This window comes from Natrix helvetica, assembly GCF_964273705.1.
Source record: "Natrix helvetica genome assembly, chromosome: 1".
NCBI classification, from domain to species: Eukaryota; Metazoa; Chordata; class Lepidosauria; order Squamata; family Natricidae; genus Natrix; species Natrix helvetica.
This window is the reverse complement of record NC_138548.1, coordinates 346,319,902-346,334,198: the sequence shown is the minus strand read 5'-3', so window position 1 is coordinate 346,334,198 and position 14,297 is coordinate 346,319,902. Positions and strand designations below refer to the sequence as shown.

General features: G+C 43.0%; 1 protein-coding gene across 3 annotated transcripts in view; it reads left to right on the top strand.

Annotated features, from left to right (window-relative positions):
* DDR1 (discoidin domain receptor tyrosine kinase 1) overlaps positions 1 to 14,297 on the top strand; it is a 92,847-nt gene that overhangs the window by 40,268 nt on the left and 38,282 nt on the right. For all 3 annotated transcript variants that reach the window (XM_081960872.1, XM_081960871.1, XM_081960873.1), the window contains exons 2-3: positions 3,808 to 3,932; positions 12,932 to 13,034. In XM_081960872.1, the coding sequence (XP_081816998.1) occupies positions 3,808 to 3,932; positions 12,932 to 13,034 (228 nt within the window). The remainder of the gene's footprint in view (positions 1 to 3,807; positions 3,933 to 12,931; positions 13,035 to 14,297) is intronic.

Genomic DNA, 14,297 nt, shown 5'->3' with positions numbered 1-14,297 from the left:
GCGTGCCTACCGCCCCTGTCTTACTATCCCCATTTATTTGTATTCATTTCTTTCATTTATGTCCGTGTTTATATTTATACCTGCTATCTTGTACTTGTTTGACAAACTAATGCATGCATATTTATATGGGTAGATTTGCATGTACGACTAAGCCAAAAGTAAACAAACTCCACTTACCCTATCTTCTTCTGTGCTTCCTCTCTTTATGCTCGCTTTGTCTTGTTTTTAATTTTGACTAATGACATCACTAAAAAAATAATAATCTATGCCTGGAATTCCAGGATGAACGCCAGGGTAGGAGAGCTTGACTATCTATTGCATATGTATGTATTTCTATTCTTAGTTGTGAGTAATAATTGATGACACTTCCTTCACCGCAGTAGCTGGGCTGTAATTCTGATGAGCTGGGCAGCTTAAATGTCTAACAGTGCCTGGTAAACTGAACCTCCATATTCAGAGTCATTACAGGTAGTCTTGTTGCAGTGGTGGGTTCCACATGGATGGCCGCAGCGCTTCTACAAGCCTCAGTGACGCTCCAGCTGCTCGTCGGAGCGTCGCATAGGTGTTGTATGCGCCATGTGCGTGCGCGGAAGCTCCAAAGGTTTTGAAAGACAGATAAGGAGTTCAGGCGGTTGGGTGGGGGTGGGCCCTCCCAAGCGCCATACCGGAACGGTATCCGGTGCTCTGGGCAGGCTCCGGTACACCTGTACCGGGGCATACCGCCTGCAACCCACCACTGTCTTGTTGACTTAGGACTACAAGTCCTTGCGGTTATAATTGGAGGCAAACCAGACTCGATTTTATGACCGCTTTTATGATGTTCATTGAGTCATCACAGATGCTAAGTAACTACGTGGCTGTTATGTGAAGCAGCTGGTCACAGGGGTGGGCTCATTTTACCCAAAGGGCATTTTTTTGCCAGAAAACACCCATAAATTATAATAGAGATTTCAGCTTAACAGAATAACAGAGTGGGAAGGGTCCTTGTAGGTCATCTAGTCCAACCCCCCACCCAGGCAGGAGACCCTACATCATTTCTGACAGATAGCAGTCCAGGCTCTTCTTGAAAGCTTCCAGTGATGAAGCCCCCACAACTTCTGAAGGCAAAGCTGGTTGATTGTCCTCACTGTCAGAAAATTTCTCCTTATTTCCAGGTTGAATCTCTCCTTGTTCAGTTTCCATCCGTTATTCCTTGTCTGGCCTTCGGGTGCTTTGGAAAATAGCTTGACCCCCTCCTCTCTGTGGAAGCCCCTCAAATATTGGAACACTGCTATCATGTCTCCCCTGGTCCTTCTCTTCGCTAGACAAGCCATGCCCAGTTCTTGCAACTCCAACGTTCTTCATACTGTTGCAAAATGCGATCACATGACTAATGAGATCGTAACAGTGAACTGATTGCCAAGCGCCTGAAGTTCAATCACACAACCGTGATTGTAGTGTGGCAGTTGTAACTTTGAGGATGAGTCATAAATAATTTTGAGCTTGTTGTAACTTTGAATGTTTCTTAAGCAGCCAGTCGTAAGTTGAGAACTCCTTGTATGCCAGAACTGGGGACAAATAACGGGTGTTTGGCTTCTCCTGTGTATTTTTCTCTGCTTATTTGAAACTTCTGAGAGGAGACAGAGTGCAGGATGGGCTGAGTCCTTGACCTATCCAGAATCAGACGTGTGTTTTTGAGTGATTTTATTGAAATACAAGCAATTTCACCCTCTAGGATTGACATTATGGATTGTGTACAGCTTAGTCCTCAACTTACAACAGTTCATTTGGTCAGCGTTCAAAACTGCAGTGGCACTGAAAAAAGTGACTTACGTCCATTTTTCACACGTGCAACCGTTGCGACATCCTCAGGGTCACATGATCAAAATTCATACACTTGGCAATTCACATTTATGAGGGTTGCAGTGTCCCGGGGTCAAGTGATTCCCCTTTACGACCATCTGACCAGCAAAGTCTATGGGGGAGTCAGATTCACCTAACAACTGTGTAATTAACTTAACAACTGCAGTGATTCCCTTAACAACTCCGGCGAGAAAGCTCATAAAATGGAGCAAAATTCACTTAACATCTGTCTCGCTTAACAGTAGAAAATTTTGACTTAATTGTGGACGTAATTTGAGGACAACCTGTATGACTACAAGGTGCTCTGGAATTAACATGAGTCTGCCTGTTTCATTCCTAATAAATAGGATCATGGTTTCACTTTACTTGAGCTTATTTCACCAATATTTACAATACAATACAATAGTAGAGTTGGAAGAGACCTTGGAGGTCTTCTAGTCCAACCCCCTGCCTAGGCAGGAAACCCTATACCGTTTCAGAGAGATGGCTATCCAACATCTTCTTAAAGACTTCCAGTGTTGGGGCATTCACAACTTCTGGAGGCAAGCTGTTCCACTGATTCATTGTTCTAACTGTCAGGAAGTTTCTCCTCAGTTCTAAGTTGCTTCTCTCCTTGATTAGTTTCCACCCATTGCTTCTTGTTCTACAATTTAACCGAAACAACCAAGTTATTTTTTTTAATCAATCCCATGACGGGCTCTTTTATTACAGGGTGGATTTTCCCAGAAGCAAAGTGTATGAGGAGGCACAGATTTGGCTTTTAGCCCTCTTTGTCCGTGATGATTATGTGTTACAACACTGCTGGTGTGTCACTTCCAGTCCCTTCTGGCTGGAATCTAGGAAAATAAAGACAATAGCAGCATGTGAGTGATTTCCTTGCCTGGAACGTGTGGTATTTATTAGATCCGATCAAGGGCTTGAACTAGGAAACGAATAAGGCTGCTTACTCAGGTTGAAATCACTTACTATCAAGATGAGCGATGTAGGAAAGGACCCAGATAAGGTTATGAACATACAATAATAGAGCTGGAGGAGACCTTGGAGGTCTTTTAGTCCAATTCCCTGCTCGACCCTGTAGCATTTCAAACAAGTAACTCTCCAGTCTCTTCTTAAAAACCTCCAGTGATGAAGCACCCACTTTTATGTTTAATAATTTGGCAATAATTAGACTGAGGCAAGGAGCAACGATTAACCCAACTCTTTATTAGTTAACTGCAACAATAACAACTTAACTCTTGACAGCTATTTATATGACAGCTGTCAGACGACTGGCCAATCAGAAACTTGTTTCTCTCCGGCTGGGGGCTGGCGTGTCTCCTCCAATCAGCGATGACTTCTGCCTTGTTGATTTTGACAACTGTGGTCGTATCTGTGAGGACGTAAAGGCAAGTTGTTGGCTTATTGTTCTAACTGTCAGGAAATGTCTCCTTCGTTCTAGGTTGCTTCTCTCCTTGGTTAGTTTCCATCCATTGTTTCTTGTCTTGCATTCTGGTGCTTTGAAAAATAGTTTGACCCCCTCGCCTTTGTAGGAGCCCCTCAAATATTGGAACACTGCTCTCATGTCTCCTATGGTCCTTTTCATTAGACTAGACCAGCGTTGGCGAAACTTTTCGGCACCGAGTGAGCGCTGGAAACTGGAAGTGCAGTTCCTCTCCGCGCTTCCGGTTTCCGGCGTGCGTGTGCGCCCCGGTCACCTGATCTTCTGGATTCTGGCACGGATGCTTGCCAGGGAGCTGGTCTTTCAGTGTCCAGCGCTCCCGCACATGCGAAGAACAGCTGGTGCACCAGAACCTGGAAGAGCAACAGGCAACAGCTGGCGTGCCCGGAGAGATGGCTCTGTGTGCCACTTCTGGCAACCTGGGACTAGACGTACCCGTTTTCTGTAACCGTTCTTTGTTAACTGCTTCTTTGTTAACTGCAGTTATCTGCTTCGTTAACTCCTGCTTTCTTCAACTTTTTCAACAGGCATGAAAGTTCAGTTCTCGATGTAACCAGACCACTGGTCGGAGGCAGGATGGGACCTAGGATGCTTTGGTTTTTGCTGCTGGCCTCCTTGGGGACATCAGAGTTAGAAGAGCACTTTGATCCAGGTAAGAAGCAGCAGCCGAGAGAGAAAAGGACAAAGATTCAAAACAGCTGGCTGGCATCAGGATTCAACTCTGTTCTCAGTTGTAGGAGAAGCCAGTGAATTAAGTCCCTCAAATCCACATATCCTGGATTAACCAGAAGAGCCCTTTGTGCACCCAAACACTGCACAGTTTGGGTGAAAGGATGAACTTGTCAAATCTGGGAAGTTAGGAGGAGGAACTTCAGCCCAGCTTCCCTCATAGGGGAGGGGAAATAGGAGGAAGGAAAGCCCTGTGTGCTGCTTTGAGATCCTGAGTGGAAGACGAAATATCAATCAAAAATAAGTATATTCCCCAATGATCCCAGCTACCTGTCAGTGGTTAATGAGAATGAAATATTTTCTTTTTGGTAAAGTTTTTATTTTTAATTTTGAACATACCTCAGTATCAATACATGAACAGCGAGGCATCTGGGTATCACTCATTTGGCTACAAGCAGGGGTGGGTTCTGTCCGGCTTTACTGCCGGTTTGCTCGGGCGAGCGCTTCGTGCACGCGCTCTGGATGCACACTGCATGTGCATGCACAGTTCAATTAAAATTGTTCTGCTCAAGCGCAGAACTCAGAAGCAAGATGGCGGCGGCAGGGAAACGGTTCAGGAGCATGGCAGGCTTGGGTTACTACCAGTTCCAGCGACTCAGGCCGCCATACCACTACCAGTTTGGCTGAAGCGGGCTGAACTGGTAGGAACCCACCTCTGGATACAAGTATTGGATTGGATTGGATTTATTAGATTTATATGCCGCCCTTCTCCCAAGGACTCAGGGCGGCGTACAGCATTAAAAAACACATAGTACAAAAGTTAAAAGGAAATTAGAAACAGAAAAGTAGTAATGATAGTATTAATAATATTTGTTACTTAAATCACACTTACGTAATTGTAATACATTATTACAATTATACATATTTGTGTTAAAATATTGGCCTTATTATACATATTTGTGTTAAAATATAGGCCTTCATTATTTAGTTGTTCAGCATTTTAGTTTGCCATTCTAATGACAGTAACAATATCATTAAAACATACATAGTGTGTGAGAATGAAATCTAATAAGCATAAGAATGTGACAGAGTAACTAGAATGAACTAGAAGAATGAAGAAGGATTATATCTGGCAACTATAAGCTCGTCAGAATAGCTAGGAAAAAAATAGGACTAAAATGTAATTAAGGTATAGATCAGTGGTTCCCAATGCCGCAACCCTTTAATACAGTTCATGTTATGGTGACCCCCAACCATAAAATTGGTGTCTCAGTTCCTAAGACCATCGGAAAGACCCAAAGGGGTCCCGACCCACAGGTTGGGAACCATGGTATAGATGGTCCTTACGACCATCTCTTAGCACCCATTTGAAGTCACAAATGACGTGGGGAGGTACTTATGACCTGGATTTGAAACTCCAATAGTTGCCTTCCATCGTGTGATCGAACTTTGGGTGCCAGGCAACTAGGGCGCATTTACAACCATATGCAACATCCCGTGGTCACATAACCACATTGCATGACAGATTTGACCCCCTCCCCAAAAATGGTATTTCCTTCCAGTTTTTGGCAAAATTGCACCATTGAACCATTGTCTCCTTTATGATCATAAGTTGAGGATGCCTGTTCTGGGGAGAAAAGGTTGCAAGCAGTATCTTGCCTTTGAGTAGCTTGTTGGTGTGCCTAGGGGCAAAAAAAATTCAATTTCATTTATATTGAAATTACCTCAGGAAATAAGAGTGAACAGAGTCACTTTTTAGTTTTGCACTAAAAATTTAAAAACTGCCAGCCAGAGTCATCTGGCAGTTTATATTGGGCAGCCATATAAACTTATTTAATGCAGGCAATCCATGATTTACAATCACAATTGAGCCCCAAATTTCTGTTGCTAAGTGAGACATTTATTAAGCGAGTTTGGCCCCATTTTACAATCTTCCTTGCCACAGTTGTTAACAAAATTATTTCAGTCGTTACTACCCTGGTTGTTAAGGGAATCTGGCTTCCCCGTTGACTTCGCGTGTGAGAAGGTCACAAAAGGTGAACCCAGGACACTGCAACCATCATTAATAATATGAATCAGTTGCCAAGTGTCTGAATTTTTATCACAGGAGCGTGGGGATGCCACAATGGTCGTAAATGTGAAAAACGGGCATAAGTCACTTTTTTCAGTGCCATTGTAAATTTGAACAGTGACTAAATGAACTGTTGCAAGACGAGGACTACCAGTAAACAAAATAAACTTTACAGTTGAAGGGGATTGTTTAAAGCAGCTCTGAATCCACAAGACCTTCGGAGAACAATGTCTTTCAGGGCAAACGAAAATTCAGAAGGTGGCCTCCTCTAGGTAGATAAGATATATCCTTTACTGTCATTTTTTTTTACTGTCAGCACAGTGGGCCACATTAAAAATGAAATTCTGTTGCCTGCTCTGAAAAGTATGCATCGCGTGTGTATGCGTGTGTTATGTATGTGTATGCAAATTTCATTTTAATGTGGGCCGGTGTGCTCACAGTAAAAAAAAATGACCATAAAAGATATCTTACTGTATTTATCCAGAGGAGACCACCTTCTGAGTTTTTGTTTGCAGCTGAAATTACACACACACACACACACACACACACACAGACAGACCCTGTTTTCCCCAAAATGAGACCTCCCCGGATAATAAGCCCAATCGGGCTTTTGAGCACATGAGCTAAAATAAGCCCTTCCCCAGAAATAAGCCCTCCCCAAAAATATTGCAACACAGCAGAAGCAGCCATGAGGTGACCACACTCGCGGTCTCCTACACCTCAAAAATAATAAGACCTCCCTAAAAATGAGGCCAAGTGCTTATTTCGGGGGTCAAAAGAAAATAAGAGCCTGTCTTATTTTTGGGGAAACATGGTATTTTTGTTTGTGTGTGTATTTAAGAATGTGTGTATTTAAGTATGTGTTTGTGTATATGTACACACACACACATAAACACAGACACACATATATATACATATTTATAGTCTTGTTGTATTCAGGTCTTTTCCCATGTAAGATTACACGGGATATATATATCTATACGATAGATAGATAGATAGATAGATAGATAGATAGATAGATGATAGATAGATAGATAGATAGATAGATAGATGGATAGATGATAGATAGATAGATGATGGATATCTATCTATCTATCTATCTATCTATCTATCTATCTATCTATCTATCTATCTATCTATCTATCTATCATCATCTATCATCTATCATCTATCAATCTATCATCTATCTATCTATCTATCCGTATATATATCTGTATATATATATACATACATATACCTACATACATACCTACATACATACCTACATGCATACACACACACACACACACACACACACACACACACACAGCCATACCTATATAGATTAATCAGTGTCCATTTTGAAAATGTAGCGGAAAGAGGAAACTTGAGAGTTCACAAAGTTGATGCTCTAGGGGAACAAAACAGGGATTGAATCTGGTTGTTCTGCTTCGGATGCCACCAAGCCTCCTCCTCCTCCTCCTCCCAGAAGGTGTTAAGAAGGCAAACAGGGCGTGAAGAGGGCGTGTAGTAGCACAAATGCTGTGCCTGGAGACAACTGAAGCAACGTCCTTGCCGGAGCTAAGATGGACTGATAGGACCAATGCCCAGAGCCTAGGAAAGTTCCAAACATTCCCTCATGGGACATTCTGACCTTGGAACAGGTTGCCCTCCCGAGTGTTCCAGAAGCCTTGGAAGAATGGCCTGTTCCCGGCTTGGCGTATTCCGTGAGGGAATGTTTTGCAGGCGACCTCCAGCCCGTTAAAGTGTCATGAAGGGGAAAGGAAACGAGGTGCCAATTGGGGTGTTTGCTTTCCCATAAACATTCCAGGGGACACATTGAGTGATGTGGTGGCCTGATGTGTCAAGTGGAAACAAAGTGGTCAGTTGATCTCCATCCAGAGCTCCTCCTGCCTGGAATATTTCACATTCCTCCAAGATACTTTTTTTTTTTTTTTTGGCGGTTATTTTCTCAGGCTGACACGTAGTGGCAGAGCATCACATGTGCACCACTGCAGAAGAAGAGAACGGAGAGTCCCGTTTCCAGTCTTAGAGGAAAACCCTCCTTAGGCCAAGTCATCAAGCAAGCTAGAACTTTCTAACAATGAGGACAATTAACCAGTGGAATTAGTTTGCCTTCAGAAGTTGTGGGTGCTTCATCACTGGAGGCTTTTGAAAGGGGACAGCCACTTGTCTGAAATGGTGTAGGGCAGTGATGGCACAGGTCGCACGCAGAGCCCTCTCTGTGGGCATGCGAGACGTTGCCCCAGCTCAGTTCCGCCGTGCATGTGCGCTTCGTGCCAGCCAGCTGATTTTTGGGTCTCTGTCACACATGCACAGGGGGATGGACGCATGCAGGAGGTGGAGGGAGAGTGTGGGGGTTGCGCATACATGTGCAAGGGGGCGTGTCGTGCACCCATTGCATTAGGGGTGGGGGTGCATAGTCACGCATGCATATGCTTTTGGCACACAATGACAAAAGTTTAGCCATCGCTGGTGTAGGGTCTCCTGCTTTAACAGGGGTTGGACTAGAAGACCTCCAAGGTCCCTTCCAACTCTATTATTCTGTATTCTGCCTCTGTTGAGGAAGAGAGAAAAATCCATCAGTGAATAATGTATTTGACATCATATCCTTGTTTTTCCTTCCGTACTGAATGCTACCACCAAACAATTTCAATTTCATTTTAGAGTCACCCTGTGTTTCCCCCCCCCCCTCAGGTGCTTTTCATTTTTGAGCTGAATTCCAAAAAGCTTCCAGCATTTGATAAGGGGGGGGGAATCTTGAAAGAATCCAAATTAACTGCTGAGTCATGTTGTTGCTTCTTGAATCAATCAAATTATCTTTTGGATTTGTTATGTTTGGATTCAAATTTCTGTTGAAACTCACTCAATTGGTGGCCTCCCTCTTCTGGTATGTGAAATTAGAGCACCACCTAGTGGAAAACACAGAAACATCAGAACCTTTGAAAGGAACCAGTTAGTTAGGTGACTCCATTTGACTCTCTGCTTGGTACATGAATGTGGGTTAATACAATGCCAGACATATAAAGCAAAATAAATATACTTCAAAAAAATACAATGCCAGACAGATGTCTCGCCCAGTTTCTCTTTGAACGTGATCTAAATTCAGACATTTGGTAAACTTATTCAATACAATACAATACAATAGTAGAGTTCGAAGGGACCTTGGAGGTCTTCTAGTCCAACCCCCTGCCTAGGCAGGAAACCCTATACCGTTTCAGACAAATAGCTATCCAACATCTTCTTAAAGACTTCCAGTGTTGGGGCATTCACAACTTCTGGAGGCAAGCTGTTCCACTGATTAATTGTTCTCACTGTCAGGAAATTTCTCCTCATTTCTAAGTTGCTTCTCTCCTTGATTAGTTTCCACCCATTGCTTCTTGTTCTACCCTCAGGTGCTTTGGAGAATAGTTTGACTCCCTCTTCTTTGTGGCAACCTCTGAGATATTGGAATAATGCTATCATGTCTCCCCTAGTCCTTCTTTCTCTTAAGCTAAACATACCCAGTTCCTGCAACCGTTCTTCATATGTTTTAGTCTCCAGTCCCCTAATCATCTTTGTTGCTCTTCTCTGCACTCTTTCTAGAGTCTCCACATCTTTTTTACATCGTGGCGACCAGAACTGAATGCAGTATTCCAAGTGTGGCCTTACCAAGGCATTATAAAGTGGTATTAACACTTCACGTGATCTTGATTCTATCCCTCTGTTGATGCAGCCTAGAACTGTGTTGGCTTTTTTGGCAGCTGCTGCACACTGCTGGCTCATATTTAAATGGTTGTCCACTAGGACTCCAAGATCCCTTTCACAGTTACTACTACTGAGTAAGGTATCACCTATACTGTACCTGTGCATTCCGTTTTTGTTGCCTAAATGTAGAACCTTACTCTTTTCACCATTGAATTTCATTTTATTAGATAGTGCCCAATGTTCAAGTTTGTCAAGATCCTTCTGTATCTTAAGCCTATCTTCTGGAGTGTTGGCTATTCCTGCCAGCTTGGTATCATCTGCAAATTTGATGAGTTCCCCATTTATTCCCTCATCCAAATCATTGATGAAGATGTTGAAGAGTACTGGGCCTAAGAGTACTGGGCCTATTCATATTTATGACGTTGCAGTGTGCAGGGGGTCATGTCAGTGGTGGGTTCTGGATACCGTTCCAACCGCTACGGGCCCAGCATCGCCTACATGGATGCGTGCATGGCGCGCGCATGCATTGTACCTGCCAGCAACACCTCCGCAAGCCTGCGTGACGCTCCAGCTGCTCGGCAGAGCGTCGCACAGGCACTGTACACACCGTGCGCGGAAGTGCCGAAGGCTTAAAGGACAGATAAGGAGCGCGAGTGGGCGGGTGGGCCCTCTGGAGCACTCTACTGGAACGGTACCCGGTGCTCCGAGCAGGCTCCGGTACGCCTGTACCGGGGTGTACCACCTGCAACCCACCACTGGGTCATATGATCCCTTTTTGCAACCTTCTGACAATCAAAGTCAATGGGGAAATCAGTTCCAGCCATGTTACAAATTTACTAACTGCAGTGATTCACTTAACGACTGTGGGAAGGAAAGTCCTAAAGTGGAACAAACCTGTTTCACTTAGAAGCAGAAATTTCGGGCTCAGTTGGGTTGGTGAGTTGAAGACTCACTTCATAAGTCTCCTTGCTTAGCAACTGAAATTGTAGTGTCAATTGTGGTTGAGGACTACCTAGAATGTTTTTCAACCTTGGCAGCTTCTTAGTCCAAGATTTATCAAGAAATGCCTCTTGGTAATATTGGCTTTAAACCCTGCTATAAGCAGAACAGAATAACAGAGTTGGAAGGGACTTTGGCAGGAACCCTATACCGTTTCAGACAAATAGCTATCCAACATCTTCTTAAAGACTTCCAGTGTTGGGGCATTCACAACTTCTGGAGGCAAGCTGTTCCACTGATTAATTGTTCTAACTGTCAGGAAATTTCTCCTCAGTTCTAAGTTGCTTCTCTCCTTCATTAGTTTCCATCCATTGCTTCTTGTTCTACCCTCAGGTGCCTTGGAGAATAGTTTGACTCCCTCTTCTTAGAATTTAGAATTTGAATTTATTAGCCGCTCCCTTTCCAAGCAGGACTCAGGGCGGCGTACAATAGGACATATATAAACATACATATATACAAAGACATACATGCACGGAGGAGGTAATAGATTACAACATTTAGACAATTAAAACCATTAACATACCCCGTTTAATAAAAACCCAATATACAATAAAAATTTAAAATTTAAAAAAGACAGTCAGGAGGAAAATGAAAAAATTACGGTTGAGCCAGGCCAGATAATTCTTTGTGGCAACCCCTGAGATATTGGAACACTGCTATCATGTCTCCCCTAGTCCTTCTTTCTCTTAAGCTAAACATACCCAGTTCCTGCAACCGTTCTTCATATGTTTTAGTCTCCAGTCCCCTAATCATCTTTGTTGCTCTTCTCTGCACTCTTTCTAGAGTCTCCACATCTTTTCTACATCGTGGCGACCAGAACTGAATGCAGTATTCCAAGTGTGGCCTTACCAAGGCATTATAAAGTGGTATTAACACTTCACGTGATCTTGATTCTATCCCTCTGTTGATGCAGCCTAGAACTGTGTTGGCTTTTTTGGCAGCTGCTGCACACTGCTGGCTCATATTTAAATGGTTGTCCTCTAGGAATCCAAGATCCCTCTCACAGTTACTACTGTTGAGCCAAATACCACTTATTTTATACTTGACTTTCTTTTGGCTCTTATTCATTGCATTAGGTCATAGTTGAACCAGTAACATACTAGGTCCCTATGCTGGTAGTCCTCAACTTATCTCCCATTCATTTAGCAACTGTCTGAAGTTACAATGGTACTGAATAAAGTGACTCATTTAGCTACCGTATTTTTCAGAGTATAAGACGCATCAAGATTTTGAAGAGGCAAATTAAAAAAAAAGTTTTTGCACTCTGCAGACCTCCCAAAAACGGCCTTTTCATGAAAATGGGTCTGTTTTTTGTCAAGAAAAGGGCATGAATAACTTTTTGGAGGCTTATAGAGTGCTCCTGAGAACTGGGGGGGGGGGGCAAAATTGAGCAAAAAATGGCCCATTTTTTGCTCCTTTCTGCCCTCCCCAGCCCCCAGGAGCACTCTGGAAGCCTCCTAAAGGCAATGCACGGTCATTTTGGTGAAGGGGGCGGGGTTTCAGGAGGCAAAAAATGCTGTATTCAGTGTATAAGATGCACCCAGATTTTCAGCCTCTTTTTTGAGCAAAAAAGGTGTGTCTTATACTCTGAAAAATACGGTAGTTTACTTTATTGTCATTGCACCTCGTACAATGAAATTAAATGCCACCTTCAGTCTACATTATAACTGTAAATATAAAACACAAACAAACATGCTTCACATTCTATACAATTGAATTGAAAAACCCTGATATTGCATTAATATTGCACTAGAATTCAATATAGTTACTGCCCTGGGATAGAAGCTGTTTTTCAGCCTATTTGTCCTTGTTTTTATTGTCCTGTACCATCTGCCTGATGGTAATAGTTAAAAAAAAAAGGGTGCCCAGGATGAGATGGATCTTTAAGAATGTTCTGACCTTTCTTAAGGCGGCGGGAGCTATAGGACTGACCCCAACACTTACAAACACCACGGCATTCCCACAGTCAGGTGATAAAAATTTGAATACTCGGCAACAATATTTACAGTGGTTGCAACATTCCGGAGTCAAGTGGTTGTCGTTTCCAACTATTCCAGCTGGGTTTCAACAAGCAAAGTTAACTCACTTAACAACTGCCTTGCTTTGCAGCAGAAATTCTAATTCTAACCGTGGCCGTAAATCAAGGATTATCTGTAGGCGTTATCTGGTGACTACATTCACTAACAGAGAGTATTTTTCAGCCTTTCCCATTTTCCCTTTAACAGCTAAGTGTCGGTATGCGCTTGGCATGCAGGATCGCACCATTCCCGATGAAGCTCTCTCAGCCTCAAGTTCGTGGCATGATTCAACGGCCGCAAAACACAGCAGGTGAGGAAGGTATCCGCTGCTTAATTTGCGTGACGTAATCGATTCACACATTTGTTTATCGATGCATACTTAGAGCTCTGTCCATTGAGATGACCGTTCTGGAAATCCCCATTTGGTATGTACACATATTCCAGGGGTGTCCAAACTTGGGAACTTTAAGACTTGTGGACTTCAACTCCCAGAATTCCCCAGCCAGCATGGCTGGCTGGGGAATTCTGGGAGTTGAAGTCCACAAGTCTTAAAGTTCCCAGGTTTGGACACCCCTGACATATTCAAATACACTGTATCTTAGGGATTAGGAACTGGGCCCTTATTTACATTTAAAACATTCATTTGGATTGGGGGCCCAGTACAAAAATATCTATAGTTTGAATGATTTGCATAAGGACTCTAAGGTACTCGCCTGCTGTTGTATCTGTTTACTTGCATTGGTAGATATTAGCAACTGGAGAGAAGTCTGTGATTTCTAATGTATAGTTTCTAGGCCAGATTAGTTTCCACTTATGAAACTTGAAAGTGTTTTAAAGTATCGGTTGTATGAATCAATTTATAAAGGAAAACCACAGCGTTCCTTGACATGACAAGGAATCAACAAAGCTTTCTTTTTTAAAAAAAAATATCAGTGATCTATCAGATATGCAGATGGAGAAGTAGCTAATATCAACATATCCATATCAATCCACAGGAATGTCAATACGTCTATTTGTACATCAGGATGCCATTGGGCAAAAGACTCAATGATGTAAATTACAGAAATTTTATTTGTTTATTTAAAATGTATATATGGCTGCCCAACTCACAGTAACCATGGTGGCTTACAGAGGAAACACAGAGTTGGAAGGGACCTTGGAGGTAATCTAGTCCAACCCCCTGCTCACGCAGGAGACCTGTACTAGGAATTGGAACTGCCAAACTGCTGACCTTTCTGATCGACAAGCTCAGTGTCTTTAGCCACTGAGCCACCTAGTCAGGCTCAACACCCCAAATACAAAATCCAATAACACATCGCCCCTGTCCCCCCTGTCCCTCCCAAACAACAGCAGTGAAATAAACCTTATTGATGGGCTCCGTATCACCCTGAGATCTCCAGGTCTGCTAGCCAAACCATATCAAAAAAATACTGTATCAAGATGGAGGCCAGTCTTATTTCTACAGGGATGATATTCCACAGAGAGGGAGCCATCACAAAAAAGGCCCTTTTATTCTTGGTCTCGCTAGATGGACCTCTTTAAGACAGGTCTGCCTCCCAGGGGTGTGATTGAA